Source organism: Sipha flava, unplaced genomic scaffold (assembly GCF_003268045.1).
Source record: "Sipha flava isolate LNK unplaced genomic scaffold, YSA_version1 32_pilon_pilon, whole genome shotgun sequence".
NCBI classification, from domain to species: Eukaryota; Metazoa; Arthropoda; class Insecta; order Hemiptera; family Aphididae; genus Sipha; species Sipha flava.
In genome coordinates, this window is record NW_020273018.1 from 293,459 (window position 1) to 314,506 (window position 21,048).

At 25.8% G+C, this 21,048-nt stretch overlaps 1 protein-coding gene across 1 annotated transcript in view; it reads left to right on the plus strand.

Moving 5' to 3' along the window:
- Nucleotides 1-21,048, plus strand: part of LOC112686948 — a gene marked incomplete at its 5' end in the record, with an annotated part of 190,534 nt that overhangs the window by 131,368 nt on the left and 38,118 nt on the right. Inside the window, one exon of the mRNA XM_025559448.1 lies at nucleotides 9,988-10,275. Coding sequence (XP_025415233.1) covers nucleotides 9,988-10,275 — 288 coding nt within the window. The remainder of the gene's footprint in view (nucleotides 1-9,987; nucleotides 10,276-21,048) is intronic.

Below are 21,048 nucleotides of genomic sequence, written 5' to 3' on the forward strand. Positions count from 1 at the left end.
ATGGAAACGGCCATATGAATAATGCATATAATTTTTGATTTTACATTAAAATACAAAGAAAAAATTCAATAAAACGCTGTGCATCGTCAATTAATCTGTTTGAAAAATAGATTTTATATTTTAAATTTCTATATGAATAATGAATCATGTCCTTTTGTTTTATTTTAATTAACAATACGATTTAATTATATATATTTTTTTTTAGTATTTTGAAATATACAGCTGCCTTAACTCAACCACTCTTTAACAAAAACTTTTTCTTATGATATTAAATTAAACTTTTAGTGTAATATTTTATCACAAACATGGGGTAAATTTTTTTGAACTGATATTGAAACAAATCAATTAAATTTAAATAGACCAAAATTATATTATTATTGACTTCAAAAGATACATTTACTTATAAATATTATTAAAAAGATGATTTATTATAATTCTTTCATTTTCCATTTTGAAAAAAAAATCTACTTATAATTATTTAGTAATATTAATTTCAAATTTATAAAAATAAAAAAAACAATATTTTGTAACCTTATAATTTTCGTTTGTTTGATTTCTTGATAATACGAGTATGTAAGCCATTTAATAATAATACATTTGGTATCGAATTTATTATTACTCATTATGATTTAGTTAAAAAAATAAGTAGTTGTTTTAATAAAATATTAAAATCCGTATTATACTCTTAGATAATTCGGTAGCATGTTATATAATACTATATACTAAAGTCTTAACTTCTAAATAAATAAGTCAGAAGTTAGATTTGTTTGTGATATGTAATTGAACGTTGGCGTTGAGAACTCCCATATAGAACATTTTGACTATTTCACTTAATTGTTCCTTTGTTTCCTATTTTCATTTATATTTAATACTGTTTGAAAATGATTATCCCTCATTAAATTTTATAAGTTGTATTGCTTTTAAGATCCCACGCTGTGACATATTAGGTATATTCTAAGAATTTGTTTTAGCAAAAACTTATTAACTTTTTATTTCCAGCTTTTCCTTTTACGTTTTTATAAAATTCTTTACAAATTATTTTTATGAACATAAAGTAACAATAGTATTTCTCATGGACAACCACATCATAGTACACTGCATAATAATTAATCTGTATATTATTTTATAATATCTACATTTTTACACTTTCCAGTTCAATATCAATGATGTTTTGAATGTGACAGAAAACTCTCACTTTTTCCATTTAAAACCAATTTCTATTAAATTTATTATTTAATTCAATTAATTTAACATCGATATTATCTATTAAACTAATATTGTGAAATTTAATTACTTTATATTATCTTTTAACGTTTCAATTATTAATCAATTTATCAATAGACACTTTCGATACATACCTAATTATATGTTCGATATTAGGTCTCAGTTCATGCTCAATAATTTCATTGATTTTTGTAGATACTCTCTAGTAAGCATTATTATTGTTTCTTTTTTAAAAATGTCTATTGTAGTTATAAAATATTCTGTTTGTCTGGATAATGTGAATTTCAAAACTCCTGTAACAAAAAAAAATAAAATAAAATCACATCAAGAAAATAGCAAGATTTATTATCCTAAGACTAAACATAGGGTACCCAAAAGATTCTTTTTTATAAAATCAATTTTCCATTAATCTTATTAATATAAAATTAAAATATATGGTCAAAAATTTAATCATAATTTTCAATTCAAAGTCCAAAATAAAGATAAAATGTTTTATATCAAACTTGATCAATTCAATAATCATTTCAAAAACACAATTATAATATATAGTAAATGAGAGCAATTTTTAATAATACTGCATTGCGTTGAAAAATTTCTTTAGACATTTTTCTTGAGGCGAAAAATTTAGTTCGTCAATTTCTCTACCGATGATTATACATTTATAAACTTATATATATACACTATATACACTTTATAAGTGTCTTTATCGTTAAGATCTGAAAGGAAAAGCACTGTGACTTAAAATACCTTTGTTAGTATATTTCAAAAGTATTCAAAAATATTTAAATATTTTTACTTAAATACACACGATTTTGCATTTTGCATTTTGATTATGCAAATTATTTAACTAGACTAGAATATCTATTTCAATTAAAAATAATAGTTCTAATAACATTTTTTATAAGTAAAACTAATATTACTGATTATTATTTATAATTCAAAAAACTATCTCATACAATTTTATAATGTAAACAAAAATTAGTAAAATAATTCATTATAATCAAATTTAAACTTAGTTCAATATCTTTACATAATTATTGTATTGAAAATATTCTATTGATAAAATCTGTACTTGATTGGTATATTACTTATATACTAGCAATTATTTTTTTTATCTGTAAAAATATAAATTTATCTAGAAATCAACAGAAGTATTTATTTTCTTTTTTTTTTTTTTTTACATAAACATCTATCATATCATGAACTGCTGGTTTTTTAATTGTGCATTTATTTTTATTTTTTTCGTTTTTATTTCATTTTATCAAACTAAACTCTCTATTCATTTAACCTTTAGCGAAGAAAAAAGAATCATTAATCAACTTTTTTTTTACTGCCGTAAAAGGACGAAAGTCTCGTTTCACCCTGTGCGGAATGAAGGGTTTACGTATAACCTATATTTACAAGTTTCCATGTCAAATTTAATAATAGCATCATTTTTACTCGCCATTTTACATGTGTGCATTCTCAGGGGTTTATATATATATCTAATATATAACTCTGCATTTTACGACGTGTCTTTACTCTTTGCTGGATTGAAACTGCGGCTAAGAGCAATGAACTATTTGGTTTTAATGATATCTCCCGTGTTGTGCGTTATGATTTACGACTTGGCAAAAACACGAAATGTCTATAACGTTTTTAATGGTGGCATTAGTAAATTTCTTTATAAACACTATTTCAAAAGTCTTTACAAGGTTTATTTATTATAACATTATATCTACGTATATTTTATTAACACACAATAGACTAGTATTACTATAATCAAGTCAAAGATTTTCATAAATTATAAATGTTGTCCCAAAAACGACGTAATCCATGTTTCTTTTTTAAATCATCATTGTATACTGCGACAATAGCCGAACGAAATACTTAAACTGGAAATTCGCTTGACTTCCTCCACCGTTACACAATTTAACAAACCGATTATTTATTTCTATAATAAAGGATATAACGCATTTTGAGAGCTGTTAATGTCATAAAGACGTCTTCAATATGTGTATCAAATTCAAACAAGTACAACTCTTAAATTACACGGTAGACATTTTTCAACGGACGAAAATAATTGTAGTTGATTTAAATTTATATACTTTTTTGAATTCTTCTATAACACATTTCAATGATGAATATATAATGATCACGTGGAAATCATAATTTTATGTTCTACTTCTTTTGGCGCAATTAATTGTTCAAAAATAATGCTTTCTTTATTTAAATTAAAGCCTAATTATTTTTTCACATGATCCTCAAATATTCAGATATTTTATCGTTAACAATAATATTTAATTTTCATAAAATATGTGGTTGTATAACTATTTAATCATAACAATAGTATGTTAAATTACTGATTCAATGCTCATTAGTTATTATTTACATGATAAAAGACAGAAATAAAATACAGCAGGTGGGTGGTATAAAAAATATAAATTTCTTGAAATTTCCGTTCATAAAATATCATATTGATCGTTATGTTTTATTACCCGTATAACTCAAATGGTTAATCTGAGAAATCAACAAGAGTACTCGAACAAATTCTTAAAAATAAAAAATTATAATTTTTTAATATTTATTTGACTTGATTTAAAAGATGAATATTTAATTGTTTGTAAAAACGATTTATTTGTATTTAACTGTATATAGATTTTGATAAGTATAACAGTATAATTACGCTTGGTTCTTGGTACTGAGATTACAAAAACTACTTGTTCTACTTTAAATTGAATCACAATCGTTCATATTATTCTTTTACAGAACATTACGACAGTAAATCATGATATATGTATAGTAAAATTTTTAAATTAAATATGTATAATGCATATATTATATACATTGTATATAATATATTAATTGCTAGTACGTAATAATTTAAATATTATCATAAATATTAAAATTTATAAAAAAAAAAAAATTCAAAAGCTATATCAAAAAATACAAAAATATACCAAAAAATAACATTAATGAGGCCTAAATTTAAAGATTTGTCTAAAAATATTATTTCATATAATCGTAGTATAATGTTACATTGATTTAAACACCTTTTCCTAAAATAATAACTATGAGTATTGGTTGAGCACTATAAAAAAAAACTTCACGATTGTTATTGCTCAGTGTTTGGAAACTAACACTACTACCCGCATTTTCTGATCGCAATCGATATAATAAAACTGTAAAAGTTTCCCCTTCTCACAATTACGTTCGTCGGATTGGTTGCAAATTCGTTTTATGATCCATAAACCGACCTTTGTAAAACATCCTATATACAATCATTTTTCGTGTTATTGAGTTTTACGTTGTTAATAATATACACCAACGTTGTTCGTCATGTAATTGATTTAAAATTATGACGATTTTTATTCTTTTATTTTTATACATATCATAATTTATAGTTCACCAAAGATTTATTCGTAGTGACGACCAGTTTGCATTTTTTACACGATATTTGCCGATAAAAACGTATCAAAAAACGTTTAGTCGTAAAATAATAAAATTAAAAATAAAATCAAAATTAACTTAAATGAACATGAATTCACAACCCTTATTGGACAATTTGATAATAAAATTAATGTAAAAGTCAAACTACATATTTTGTATATTATATACCAACGACTGTATAGTTTTGCACTCGCATAATAAACGAGCACTTCTTCTACAAAACGAATTATAACATATTTATTAGTCTTAAATATGTTACTTTAAATATTTTCGCGGCGAAAGGTATAATTTGTTTTATAGTCTTGAATATATTTAATTAAGGAAAGCTCGTACAGCTTTAATAGTTCACATAAAATGTATGAGTAAGGACAAAATAATAAATTATACTTAATCCGGTTGTTTTATGTCTTTTTTATTGTTAGAAGATACATTTTATTGATAAAAATGAAAATATTTTCCTGGATACTGAGCTTTCGTCACTTCCGAAACCCATTAAATCCATCGAATATTAAAAGTATCGGCGTTTCAATTACTTTCTATGGAATAATGAATTATTATGTTTCATACGAGAAGCAAATCTTGTTTACAGAACAAGACTAAAATGACACAACACTGTCCACCCTTAAGTATTGAATATGTCAGCAATGTGGTAAATCAAAAAAAAAAAAAAACTTTCTAATAAATGTCGAACGCCTTTGACAGCATGTAGACTCGTAAACATGTCCATGCATCGTACTCAAGTGAATTCATATACGTGAATGCATATATTTCTTATACAGGGCGATTCGTCTATGGCACTATATACATTATATATGTTGAATATGTTTCAAATATTGCATAAAATAAATCACCCTGTGTACACCATATATAAATATAATTCGGAAAGTCGGACCGAAACACTTTTCTTTATTATTACTTTACATGTACGGCGTTATTATTTGCTCTCGTTAACGAACAAAGAGCCAATATTCAAGGTGCCCGTGGCGGCGGCAGTGTCGGAGGTTTTATTATATAATACGACAGGTTCGAATGAATACGGAAACGCCTTCTTTTTTCAGCTCAGCGATCAGTTAATGGATGCAATATATTAATTCTGCAAGGCTTTGTACGTGAATGAACTTTTTCCTATCAAACTTATCCCTGCTTGGATGGCCGATGCCTGTCAATTTCTCGGTGCAAGGAAACTATTTAGCGGTAAACGCGTGTACACTAACCGATGGAATAAAATTGATATATAAATTGTGCTGTTTCATAATTTAGTGCTAAACCGTTTCCACGTTTATACATAAAATGCTATACAATCACGCCGTCATCCGATGTACAATCACATTATGTTATATAATTAACTACGTGTATATTATATATCGACGAATAATACTTAATACTTCCATTCGCAATCAAAACATATACATACCTCATAGAATACAGAACTCTCTACAACGGACGGATTTTTGTTCGCAACAATAACGTCTGATGCTCGCCTTGTAGATGTTTAATTTTTTTTTAATCCCCCCCCCCCCCAAACATCATTAATTATGTTATCCATTTGTTTGTTACATCATATTCCTTAGAGTAAAAACCATCCGAATTTTACTTTACTGGATGTTTCGCTTTATACAACAAAATGGATAAAAACAAATTTCCTCAGTTATTCGATTTTTGGAGGTTTTTATTTCTATTTGGCGCTTTGTGTACAACTCAATATTCTCATGGGATTGCGTTTGTCAATAAGAAATAGTGACAGGGTCATTGTAAAAGTTTTAAATCTCTAGATAAAACGAATAAAGATGTGGTTAAACTATATTCTCGATTTAATAGTGGATTCAATTGAAAGGAAATAGTTTTTCCAACGGAAACAAACTATCATATTCAATGAAAAATAGAGTTATGAAAAATAAAATGGAATACTATTTTATTTAGATGTAATTAACACCAAGTGCATTATTTTGATTATTTTGATTATAGCGTTTCAATAAAATAATCAAAAATGAAATGTATTGGTATAATATCATTCATTTGATATAATTAATAATCTTGCTATTAGGATAATAATAAGTATAGAAGTAGTTAGTTATAGTAGTATAGTAGTTGTATAAGTATAACTGCTAATTTGTTTCCATAAATGCTTATTATTAATAAATAAGAATTTTATATCTATTTTTTTATAAAAACATTTAAAAAAATATACAAACATCTATAACGTATAATATAAAAAACAATGTACTTATATATATAAAAGTATAAATATATATTAAAATTATATTATATATTGATATAATTTTCTAAAGAAATATTGATTTTTTCAATGATAGGTTTATTTATTTATTTATATATTTATTTACTTATTTATATATTTATTTATTTTTATTTTTTTTTTTTTTGAAAATCATGGTTTAGTAAAGTAATACCATAAAAAGTGCTTTAAAAGTATTTTGAGGCATCATATAAAATTGATCGTAAATTGAATTTAAATTTCATTTTAAGAGAGTCAAAATTATTAAACTTCAATTACTTTACTCTGCAATAAAAAAACAAAGTGGAAAAAATATATATACTACATTTTCAGTTAAAGACCAGAATTATTCAGTTAAAGATCAGAATCATTTTAATTTACAAAAGTTATATGAACAAAAATATAACATTTGCGATTAATATAACAAATGAAAGATCAATGTAAAATTTGATCAAATTAAAAACTAAATTACCGTCATAAGTTTTTATAAATGAATACGATTTTTATTATTTTAAAAAGTGATTAACTAAATTTAAAGTTTATTTCAAATATTTTAAGTAAAATAATATATTAAATGATTTTCTCTGAAAATAAACTCACTGCTTTGTTTAACTATCTAATCCAGTGTATAATCAAATTTTCAGTGTAATCGATTGTCATAAATACATGAAATTGAAAAAAACTGCAAGTATATGTACAATAAGTATAACTAAACTAATGAATGTTAAAAGCATAATAAAGATAAAAACATCCAATACTTATATATGAAATATTTAGACATTACGAAGGATATTGTTTTCAAATTTTTATAAAAAATACTATTATTTTAAACAACTTCACTGAAATAGTTGGTTAAGCAGCAAATTACTTTTGTAACATTATAGAACTACTATTAAGCTTTTTAAACATATTATGAATATTATATTTTTACAAGCATTTAAATTATTATAAACAACATTAAAAATATTAATATTTACTTGTATTTTTTTAACACAAGCAATATTATTAACACATTTATTAAATGACATTTAATTGACCTTTAACATTTTTTGACTGATTAAAATTTAATTTTATGTACTAAGCAAAATAAAGTTATATTTTATAACATTAGTGTTTCATCGAAAAGGTTTTCAATGTAATTAGTAAATAGAAACATTTACAATTTTTACAAGATTTACAAGTGACCTAAAATAAAACAAACCACATAACCATTAACTTATATAGTAAAAACCTATATAAATAGGTAACTACTATATAATTTTACTGAACAACCAAATGATGGGAGAATTACTTTTATACTTTAAGTAAATTAAAACCAACCCTTTCCACTTATCTGTTTATTTAATACTAAAATATATGATATTTTGAAGATAACATTTTCGTTTAGTTAAACCTAGAAATAATATAATATTACATGAAATATTTTCCTCGGCATTTTTATAGTTTTAAAAAAAAATCCAAAGATAATACAAATAAATACATAAAACAAGAATGAACTTTTTAAAAAAGGTTTTTAAATACTAAAGTAATACCAAGTAATAATAAGTAGTATTCAGTGTTCATCCTTATGTAATTCATAGTAAAAAGTAAAGGGTTTTTCAAGACATTATTCGAATAACCTTCTCAATATTACTTGCAAGAACTTCATTTTAATAACTCTGTGGTATTGTATATACAATTTTAAATCTATTCGATTTTTTTTTTTTTCATAATATTTTAAATATTTTATTTCGAATAAATTACATTTTTCTTTTTTTAATGGATAAGACTGGCTAAATTAGCGATTTATTTAATTTTTGTTCTAAATATAACTAAAACATCGATATTATTGTCTTATTTAGATTCTTGTTACCATAATTTTCTCTAATATATATGTAAATGTGTACTCGAAATTGGTTTGTTAATTATTTTAATTTCATCATAGATTTCCATGTTCATTGAAATGATTAGTAGTATATTGCTTTTCTGCATTATAATCGTTATTTTGCATAATAGTTTTGTTTAAATAATAACAATACATTACTTAATACAGCTAAGTGTTATTCATACTAAGATTTCTAAAAATATTATAAAAACTAATATTTTCTTTATACAATTTTCAATAATATGTATAAAACCGTTATTATTAAATTTAAGGTCAATACTATTAAAATGGCAAGAGTAGCATTATAAGAAAATCATCTATTGGTAATCATGTCCCTACAATATTATATCAGTAATACTAATATTTATCATAATTATAATATAATATATAACTTGTACTTATATTAAAACTAAATTATAATATTAAAATTTTCCAAGTTATTGAATTAAGTAACATTTTAAATTAAGTAAAAATTATTATAATATTACTCTTCTTTTTGTATTCAACCTTAAGAGTGGTCTATTAGTTAGATATGCACTCTCCACTCTTCCGTGTTTCCAACTAACCTCTTAAATTTTGTGTAGCTTTATAGTCTATCATCAGAGGGAGTCATTTGTTCAACAAATTAAATTCTTAGACATCATCGGTCTCTTTTACCTTTAATTTGTCCTTCTATTATTTTATAAAATAGTTCATATTCATGCCTTAAAATGTGACCATTCATATTATATCATCTTGCTTTGATGATTTTCAGTATACGAGTATATCTGCGTTCATTTATTCCACTAAGTATGGTTTATGTGTATACAACAACTCCGATACAATAGATAACTTTTTTTTCGCTTAAGCTTCTATGGATACGTTGGCTCGATGTCAGCATAATGAAAAAAAAACTATTGGAAATACGAAAAAGAAACTGAATACCAACAAACATTGTCAGTGGAATTTGTTATGAAGAACATAAAAAAAATAGAAAACGCAAAGAAGGCTTCATATTCGGACAAATAAATGTTATTCAAATGTATTTTGAAAAACCATTAACTATATGATAAATATTGTATTTTATACGATAGCATTATAAAGGAATCATATAATGTTAATAAACCATTGGTTGATATAACGTTCAAATAAATTTTAATTAACATAAAATATTACTATCGTTAGTTTATATTATTATTTTGTCCGATATTATTGTGTTAATTATCTTAACGAACCCTTCATGTTGTTTATTAAATAGATACGGAAGTCCACACCACAGCCGATCGCAAAGTGTGCGGACACCCGGCAGCAAAAGTACGGTACAGTTACAACTGGGTCCCAATGGCATACCTAAAAACCGATCCAACCAACTTACCTTGCCGCAACAAAGGTCTAGAGTAGCCAGTATGCCGAACACAGGCGTCGAAGAAGAGTATTACCGGATACGTCAGTTTTCAATCACCGGAAAAGGAATTATCAACAGAGGAGATTCGCTGAAAAGCCGGAGATCGAAGTCTAACAATAGCGTAGCATCCAGTACATCCAGGTAATTATTCATAATATTTACAACGTAAAACAAAATCATACTTAGAGTTCTTTTAAGAAAAATCTTAATACGATAATGAACACTTTAACAAAATTATAAAAACACATTAATATTAATATTAATGTAAAAATAATGTTTTTATTTAATGTTTTAATTTTTAGTCAACAATTTTTATTATAAAATTCTATTTTGTGAGATAACAATAAAATAATTATACCAGAAAATAAACGTATAATTCACTATTAGAGACATTCAAGAAATAATGAAAAATATAGTTTTGCTTAGTTCATCATAATCAACAAAAGCATGATACATAAAAATTCAGTTAAAATAAACTATAAGTTGTATATTGAAATGCTTTAATAAACATTATTATAATAAAAATAATGATGATGAAATAATTATAGAATACTTATACTTATAAATTTAACCATTTTAATGTTATTTTTATTAACTTATAACTCATTGGATTACATTTTATCTTTAATACAACTATTACAGCACAAAAATTAAATATTATAACCCTTTCTATGAGGAACAATAATATTTCGTCTGCTGATTAAATTCCTTCAACATGTATGAGAAAAAAACATAAAGAATAACATAATGTAAAACAACCTTAAAATGTATAAAATATGTTTGCTTTTTTTTATACCGATTCTAAAATAAAATTGAAATTAATTTTTTAAATCATTTTAATGGCTTGCTTGAAATATCTACAGTATTTCCAACAACAATAATAAATTAATAAATATTAAGTTTTATTATCTGACCATGTGAATACATTTAGTATAAAAACATCTAATTTAAGTACCTATATAATTTAAAACATTACGTATTAAAAATATAATATTTTTATACTTTTTCTATGGTAAGCACATTTTCTAATACACCTTTATCTAGTTCAAGTTTCCTGGCGTAACTTTTCTCTTCTTTTATCAGTAACCTTACAATTCACATAAACTTAATTCTTAAACTTTTCTATGCCTAACTGTAAATTAAAATAATAAAAACCGTTTTATTTATTAATACCATACATTATTTACCTAAATACATTTCATCATTAATATTTCAAATAACTGAAATTGAAACTACGTTTCATAATATAAGTCTATAAAAATATTTCTAATTTACAATATTCTAAAGGCGATTAAAAAATGATTCTGAGTATATATTAAGTATATTTTAACAAATGTTGAATAATAGAAAAAATATATGTAATACCGAGTAAAAACAAAATGTTATGAACTAGCATTAAATGCAATCAATATAGAATTATTGACTTCAAAAACGACTACATTTTCTCAATGTATTCCTTCATTTTTTCATAGTCAATTGTGATTTTACTGACTTTGTCTATACCTTATAATGAATTTTTAATTCGAAAACAGTCATACTTTACAAATTTGATAATACCCCAGGCTAAATATTTATTTATTTATATATAAAGTTCAATTATCTTTTCATCAAAAATATAAAAAAAAAAATTATTTTAAAAAATTATAATGGCCGTTGGCCTAACACTTATGATTTCCAACGTTCGTACAATTTTCAAATCATATAACACACAACTATTATTTTCATGAAAATAAAAATAAACAATTATGGAACGAAATCAAACTTGATTCCCATGTATTTTTATTCAGATTTCTTCTTGCTTAGGAAAAAAAAAACTACTGAGAAAACAAAAAATCAACTTTTCATGGAACTATCTATATCAAATATTCGATCCATAGATTCATAATAGTCTTTATATATATTTACAAACCGAAAAATAATTTTAAAAAATAATTATAAAACGAAAACATTCATTTTTTTGCTCAGAATAACTTTATCATTGTAAATAAAAATAAATATGTATAAAGTCTTTGGATCTAAAATGGTTATCAGTATAGCAAATGTTTAAAGATTAAAAGTAATATTATATTAGATATACTCTATGAGCAATATAAATGCGAATAATAGGTAGATATTAAACGAATAGAAAATTCACAGTAACAACACCGTTTGACAGAACATTCCCAATGAAAACAATGATATAAAAATATTGAATAATAAAGTGAAACATGAAAAATGGATAGTAAAATATAAAAAATCAAGAAAGTTTATCAAAATTACAGAAATTAAAAAAGGATCAATATATTTCTAGTGATCAAGGTAAATCCACTGCCAAAGAATTACGAACAAATAAAAAGGAAAACGATCAGCGGTGTTTGAAATATCTAAACAAAAACTAACCAGTGGTGAAGCTGATATTATAATTACAAATCATAAACAAGAAGAACAATCATCATTATTACAGCATCAGCACTGTGTGACGTATGATCTAAGCTTCTATCGATGAAACCTGTTGAAAATCCGAAATAGCAGCATAATTTTTTTTTATGTAGGTACCTATATATCAGACGCAGCAATTAGCCATGCGTTAGTATAAAATTGAGTACAAATCATTTGGATTCGACAAGAATACTTAAATCTAATCGATCATTTTTATTCAACCTATATTCGTGTGTATTTATTGCTGTGCCTCTTGAAGTATGAACATAGATACTTATAGGTTATAATATCAATGATATGCGTGTACACAAATGAAGTTGAAATAAATATAGAGTCAAAAATATAATAATTCACATTAATTATATCCATCAAGACGAAATAGACTGCGTTGAAAATACAATTAAGAAATGTAATTAATACGAGAAAATAAGTTTTCATGTTTGCGTTCACACAAAAAATTAATAAGTCACGTCGGAAAATCATGTGTCAGACGTTACTAAATTGAAATACAATTGAAATACTATACTAAATCCCCTGAATAAAATGACCAAACTATCTCAGCTAAGTACTTATTCGGTTATTCGAATAATTGTATTAAAATTAAGTATTTCTACTATTAGTCTTACAGCTAATTCTAGCTTTAATTTCTAGATTTACAGTGTAACTAATAGAAACGATATCAGTCACGTTATAGATATTATGAAGTATTAATTTTCAATCAAAAATCGAAAATCTGTATTTATAAACTAATATAATTAATCATAGTAATGGAATAGATGTTGTGATGTTTAGTTATCCTAAGCCGATTGATAAAAAAAAATCGTTCTCAGATAATTAGTATAATAATAATGAGTCGTAATGTAATTACAGATTGAAACTAACTGTAATAATTGATTATTTTTTTTCTTCTTCCTTCTAGTCAAAAAATAGTGATACAGTTATTCGACACATGCAATAATACAATGATCAAAAACATTGGATCATTATTATCTTAAATTGTATTATAATAATCTTTTAGGTACAACTTTAAGTCTCTATAACAATAAGAAAAAATGGATTGATTTTTTAAATTGCGTTGCCAATAATCATTCGAAATGTTGGCATAATATTTCGTATATAATATGGTGTTCTGCAGAAGATATTGCTTTACTAACGCGGTGTTATAGTTTCTCGAAACCCTTAAAATAAGTTATATTTATACAAGGGTATAATAATATCAAGGGAAACCAGACAATCATCTAGCGTACGCATTTGATTACACGAAAACTATCTATTTCCGGTCTATAAACATATTATATACATCCGTTTTAAATTCCCCATTGGAATTTTTATTGCCACCGTACTTTTATTGGATTTTGGTGCATGTACACAGCGACGTCTGTTTTTATTACACCATGGTTGCGTGACCACGTAGCTGTAACCAAAACCGTCATTCCTCAGACCTTTAACGTCTGATGGCAAACGTTTGAATGCATTTGTTGTACCCTAATATTACGCGTATGTGCCTGGTTTTGACACTACGGTTACGATCGTTGAGAAAATGAAATATAATAAAATACATAGTAACTAATCGCTAACGTACTCGTAATTTACTGTTTCCGCCAATAGTTGAAAACTTCTACAACCTTTTGAGACAGTTTTTGCTTGAAACGCATGTTCGTGCCATTATATGTACTTTGATTACCGCACGGCAACAACCGCGACGGCTCGCAGCACACACCGAGTTTGGACTTAATATGTGGTTCACATATAGGTATTCCCTAAAATCTACTACTCGAATCGCAGACAATTCCATTTCGCAAACCTATATCATTTCAAGTGCGTAATTTAAGATTATTTTCAAGTGTGGAAAGTTTTAAGCAGGCCGTTTTGAAATTTCACCAGGCCAAATAAAAATAGATATACGTATATGCACATTATCCTGATTTCAATTATTTCATCATGTGCCGAATCGTTGAATCAAAATGAATATTAAAAATCAATTTTAAAACTAAATTGTAATAAGTGACTTTACCTTAACATTGAAGATCAATAATTGATGGAAATGTAGAAAAAAACGAGAAAAAATTTAGCAGCAAATAAAAAAAAGTACTGACTGAATGTCTACATTTATTAATTGTTGTTTATTTTTATACTTATAACTTTTTATAAAAGCAAAGGGTTCAGAAAAAAAAATGAATTTAAATTTATATAAATGGATACCGGTGAGTTTTAATTAATTGTAAATACAATTAGCAAATACATCTACAACTTACTCTAGATTTATTTTGTTAACTTCTTCTTTTTCAACATTAAGTACCATTAGATCGTTTAATCTTTCATCATCTATGATAGTGCTTAAATATAACTTCACTTTTTTGAGCAACGAAAAAAACCTTCCATCTGATGCCGTTGTAATTGGTAAAGTTTTAACCAATGAAATAATTTTTAAAGTTTAAACTATAGCGATAGGAAAATATTTCAAGCGTATATCTATGGTGTTAAAAACAACATCATGTTTTTCATTAAATAGTACTACTAATATTGATAAATTTGACTGTAAAAATTATAATACAACTTAATTTTTATAGCATTATTAATCATGGATTATTTCAGCTAGAAGCAGAACAATTAGAACTATTTTAAAAGTAAAGGGTGACATCGCACACTCTGAACTCTCCCAAATGGTGCCCTTGTATCATTTTAGTGTGTGAATCATACTACTTTTGATTCACTTCGGTTTCTATCATCTACCGATTGAAAAATGTATATAATAATGTAAATGTTTATCGTCGTTATGATAGTTATTAGTATTATAATATGCTTTTATTAGAAAAACCGATTAAATTATTATAGATAAACTTAAATTATACAAATAAATATATCATCAAAATATAATTATCATAGGCGTAGTATTATATGCGTACAGAGCAATAATTATTTTATAATACTTTTAATTTGAACTTTATCGACCATGCATGGAATACAGTTCCGACGTTAATCAATGTATTATCTAATACTCATACTTTCTTAAATGTAGAGTAAAAACTCAATTATCTTCTATGTATCTTCGTGTAAATATTCATTTTTTTGTGAAAAGTCATTAAATTCATATTTCAGTTCAACAAAAATATAATATAATTTTAATGAAGATGGCTAAACAATTTAAAATATTTGACATAATCAAAGCGTTTAAACATTTTAAAAATCAATATTTTGTTTACAAAATTTAAATATTTATTTAAATAAAATATTAAAGAAAATTAATATTTTATTTACTTAAACTTTACTAATAATTTAACATTGAAAAATGTCTTAAAACAATTAAAAATAAATTACATTGTTAATAATTTTATTTTTATTTTTTTGTTACTTTTAGTTATCATTTCATACTTATTTTTTTTTCTTTTTTTTTCAAACTGAAATTGACAGCTTACTCGGGTGTTAAATAACAAACATTTACTCTTTTCGGTTTTACTGCAACGATAGAACAAAATACGATAAAACTGTTTAATTACTTTGTAGTGCCTTTATGACTTAACTCTTAAGACAGGTGCCATTTATGGTTATCCATAACCCGTTCTACTAGAGCCAGTTGATTTTCAGAGGTGTCGCAGCTGGTGCCAATGCTAACAAAATATTTGATTAATATTAAAAACTAATTACGTTAAAATTTATAAAATTTAACAAAAAAAAAATAAGAAAGAAAAACATTATAATTTAAAAGAAACGAATAATAAATATACTTGTCAAATTTAAATTGATTAAATTCTGTTAAAAATACTAAGTATCATTAAAGTAGAGTTTAAATAGCAATAATAATTGTAAGCCCAGTCTTAAAGTACAATAGATAACTACGGCCAATTTAAGGTTAGTATCTGGCTATATTGTTCTTGTTTATCTTTCATCTCCCATTATCGTACATACTCAACAAACAGTACAAAGGAATAAACCTAACCGATATAACCTGTATAAGCTAACCCAGTTACAACCACTTGCATCCATTTAACTGACCTCAACAATTAATTTTTACAACTATACGATTAACTGTCGATCACAGTATATTATATTATATTGTGGTATCTATGATCTGCCCATAACAAAAGTTCTAAGCGGGTTTACTAATTGGCAGATAAATGCATATTATAATTTTTTAATTAGGTATTATATTATTTTATAATAATAAATAAAAAGCAAATAACATACAAACAAATACTATTATTCGGTATTATATGTTTTATTATCAAAAACTGCAAATTTATTTGTATAATTCCAAAAATATTTATGACAACCAAAGTGAAATTATCCTCATTAATTTTCACCCTTTCACAATGAGCGCTCGTCAAACACAAATAATTTAAACAGTCTTCACCTATAGTTCAACGAAGGTTTCATTATTCTCAATGTCCTGAAAGATCACTATTGTGCACGCTGTTGGAGACAGTAATAAAAAAAACATTTACTATTTGAAAAATTGCAGGGTAATATTCACAATAATATAATAAATTGGCAAACAAAATTATATCACTATAGGATTCAGCCAAATATTTATCAATCCAATATTGATACCAAATAGCAGATTCCTCTATAATATTGTCAATCTCATGGTATACACTCATAAGATTTATTTTTTCTTTAAAATCATTAATTGTATTGTTATTAATTTAAATGGAATGCAGTAAACTTAATAGAAAGGCTGTTTTATTTACATTTGAAAATCTTCGTAACACAGATGATATTATAAAAATCTAAGTAAGGAATGAAAAATTGCCCATACGATAACTGTTATGCATTTTATGTTTATTTCCTATACTACATACTAATAACAATAAAGACAATAATGATATTTAAAAATAAATACTTGTTTACAAAATGTTTTCAAGGGGGTACCCCGTTAGGTTAGGTACCCCCCCTCCAATGGGTGCCCATAGATCTACCTATTATAATTTATATTTCTACCTTACTTGTAACCATAATTATTCTTATTCAATATTTTCTTGAGATTTAATCAGTCAAATTATAACTTTATCTATCTTATATGAATAATTTAGTTAGGTATTTAATTTTAATTTACTAGATATATTTTTTTTATATATAATATTTAATTAATATTTTGAATGTTTCGAGAACTTGGGACTTAAGCCGCACATCGTCTGGATAGCTGCAACAAAAATATTAAATAATGAAAATATGTATTTAAAATTAATATCATTTAAAAACTACCCATAGTGTTGGGTACAAATGTCGTGCTAGGATCGCGGCGTATTGGCCTCCTGCAAACTTTGTCGATAACATGATCGATTTCTTGAGAGGGGGTAGTTAGCTGTGCTGTTTTCTGATGGCTAGCCTGCCACTCGCTCCCAGGACCGGTCTGTCGTCGGTCATCTGCGCCTTCATCATCACCGTCGTGTGCTTGTGTTCATGTTTTTTACGTAGCCATCTAGGCAAAATAGCATATCCGCCATTGTTTGTACCGGTGCGTCGCCGACGTCGTGTACACTGTACGCCACTCCGTCGTTAGTGTTTTTTCGTTATATATTTCGCCGCCCATAGCACTCCGCGCCACGTGGTTTGACCGTCTTCGTCTCATCCACTCCGTTCTCATTATCGAAAGACCTCAGGAAACCTTTTACGTATCGTGCTCTCGTTGCGATTGTGAAGTTTCCGATCACCATCGTCGCGCTCGTGTTAGCATTGCGCACAGTTGTTTTTTTTTTATCATCATTCCGCGAGTGTTTTATTTGTTCGCCGACGTCGTGTGCGCCATTAATGTCGTCATCCGAACGGTTGGGAATCCCATATTTCGGTTTGTGTCCTTGTGACATCATCGCCGAGTGCCGAATCAACATTTTTCATTCGCATGTGACAGCAGCGCCCTCTACATACGCGGCAAGGAACCTTCCAACTGTTGCGACAGGTTGGCCATCGACCATATCGTTGCATAACTTCAATTTTGCGTTGGTATTACCAGGTCGTACATCGTTATCAATTTGTTATTTATTATTGTTATTCTTTTATTACTATTAATTATTATTTCGGCGACCATATGTGGTCGACTCATTTAATCTATAAATTCGAGATATATATTTTCTTCTGTTTTACGATCATCTAATATAATTTGCAATTGTTATATTTATTATTTATTACTCTAGTTGGTTACCTCACCTTCATCCACATCACTTCCATAACTAACCATACAGTCCACTCTTTCTCTCACTCTCTCAGGTTTCTTTCCATAGGACGATTTAATTATTTTACGATCGGATTCTTTGTCGGGCACCGTCCGTGCGTATAAGCGATAGCCCATTCGATCGTCGGTTCTGGTGTACAACCGTTAACTGCCGTACACATACATTTACCGTTTATACTCTAATGAGTATGTAGTTACTATTTAGTGCAGATATTTATATATTTATATTACACATCTGTGGGCTTCACCAAGGATAACCATATATAATATATACAATTATATATTTTTGTACAATGGATAACATCTAACAATCTTCATCGTCATCATCTACTGTTTCGTGGTAAAATCCATTAAAATGTTTTTGAAAATAAAACCTTTAATCCAAGTGGAGCAGTTTTCATCTTGTTCAGTTTTTATTAAGAAATTGTAAAGTATCGTGACGCACTAAACGGCTATAAGGATAAACCTATTGCACCTTTTTTTTTTCTGTTTGAACCAACCACGCCGCAGGAACTGTTTTCGCATTACTTCCGCGGCGCAAACCTATTGCACCTATATACACCACCAATAACTGTTTGTTAGTGTTTTTCCACACCTTACCACAGTCAACGTCAACGCTTAGATACGATTCAGACATAAATATATCCTATCAAATTTTCATCTACTATTTTTTATACTAAACAAATAAAACACATCAAAATTAAGATACATTTCCAATATCTCAAGAAAAAAAAATTATGTTTATTTTTATATTTATCTACATATATTTTTGGTATATTATCTTTATCTAGATAAAAAGTATTTATCTGAGCGCAACTCTGTTAATAAAGAACACAAAAATAATTCGTTGAAAAACACACCAATCAGCTTGAAATATATTATTTATATCATTTTTACCTAATTAATTTTCTTTAGAAAAATTGGTATTTTGTAAACCAAAGTTTTAATTATAATATAAATCATTGGTCCTTCTAAACTAAATTGGCACTTGAATTTGGAACTTCAGTTTTTCTCATATTCTTTAACTTTTATATGTGTAAAAAAAACTATAAGAATTGAAAATTTTTCATTAAACGTCTAAATATAAATTATAAATTTGATTTGAGTATGAACACATAATTTTAAATTATTATGTTATTTATTAAAAAATTATTGGACTTAATATGTTACGTTTATGTTTTTAATAGCTTCTTGAAGAACTACTTTAATGTTTCTAACATTAACTAAAAACCGAATAAATACAATAATTTGTACAAAATTATCGTATTTTAAAATAAATTCCAATTAATATTTCTATAGCTAAAAATCCTTTTAACAAATTAATATAAAGAAATAAAAACAATCGTTTTGAATTAAATTCTTTCAACAAAAAATAATATAATCAATCTATACCATGTTATAGCACTGAATTCGATTTAATCTATTTTAAGTCAAATACTCAGATTTAAAATTAATCATAATTCCCAACAAATTTTCATTCATTTGCATTTGAATAACAGCAAAACAAAAACTTTTCAAAATAAATGTCGGTAATTTGTTCCCGGTTTAACAAATAAAAATCCTATGGGACTGAATACGTAAAACTCCATATACGTATATATTTAAGTTGTACAAATTCATATCACATGTATTGATACTATGTTTTCACATATGAGCATGATAAATTACTGTAGAAAAACTGCGTAATGAGTAACATGAATATGTATTATAAGTATAAAAGTTCTAATTTTTTTTATTTTCAAAACAATATTTCATTGCGATTGGGTTTTATATAAATTAATACGTAGGCATATACAATCGAAATAACATATAAGATTTTCTATAAACGAATAGCATTTGTTTTTCAGTTTTCTACTTATTTCAAATAAATAAAAAAAATGTTTACGTTTCATACATTTTTTTCACACTTATGATTACAATATTTTTATATCTATTGTAAAATATTTTCAAATGCCATTATTTTTTTTATACACCAGAGATTTATTTCAAATTATTTCGGTAAATATATGTATTGCTAACGAGCCTTTAAAATATTTATTAAAACTGTTATAGTGAACTTTGAAATATTTATTCTTACACAAACTTGGAATATTAACAATAAAAACGCATGACTACTGTGGATACTAGAAATCGTATGATATAGTTTATCATTTAAAAATTTTCAATTTCGATAAATCATAAACTGACTTATTTAAAACGAAATTAATTTGACAGATGTTTAAGTTGGTAGATACATCGAATAAAATTAAATAATTTACAACATTACTCTTTTAAATTGAATGATAATTTTTTACAATCTTCATTTTATCGTTTTTATTTAGAATATC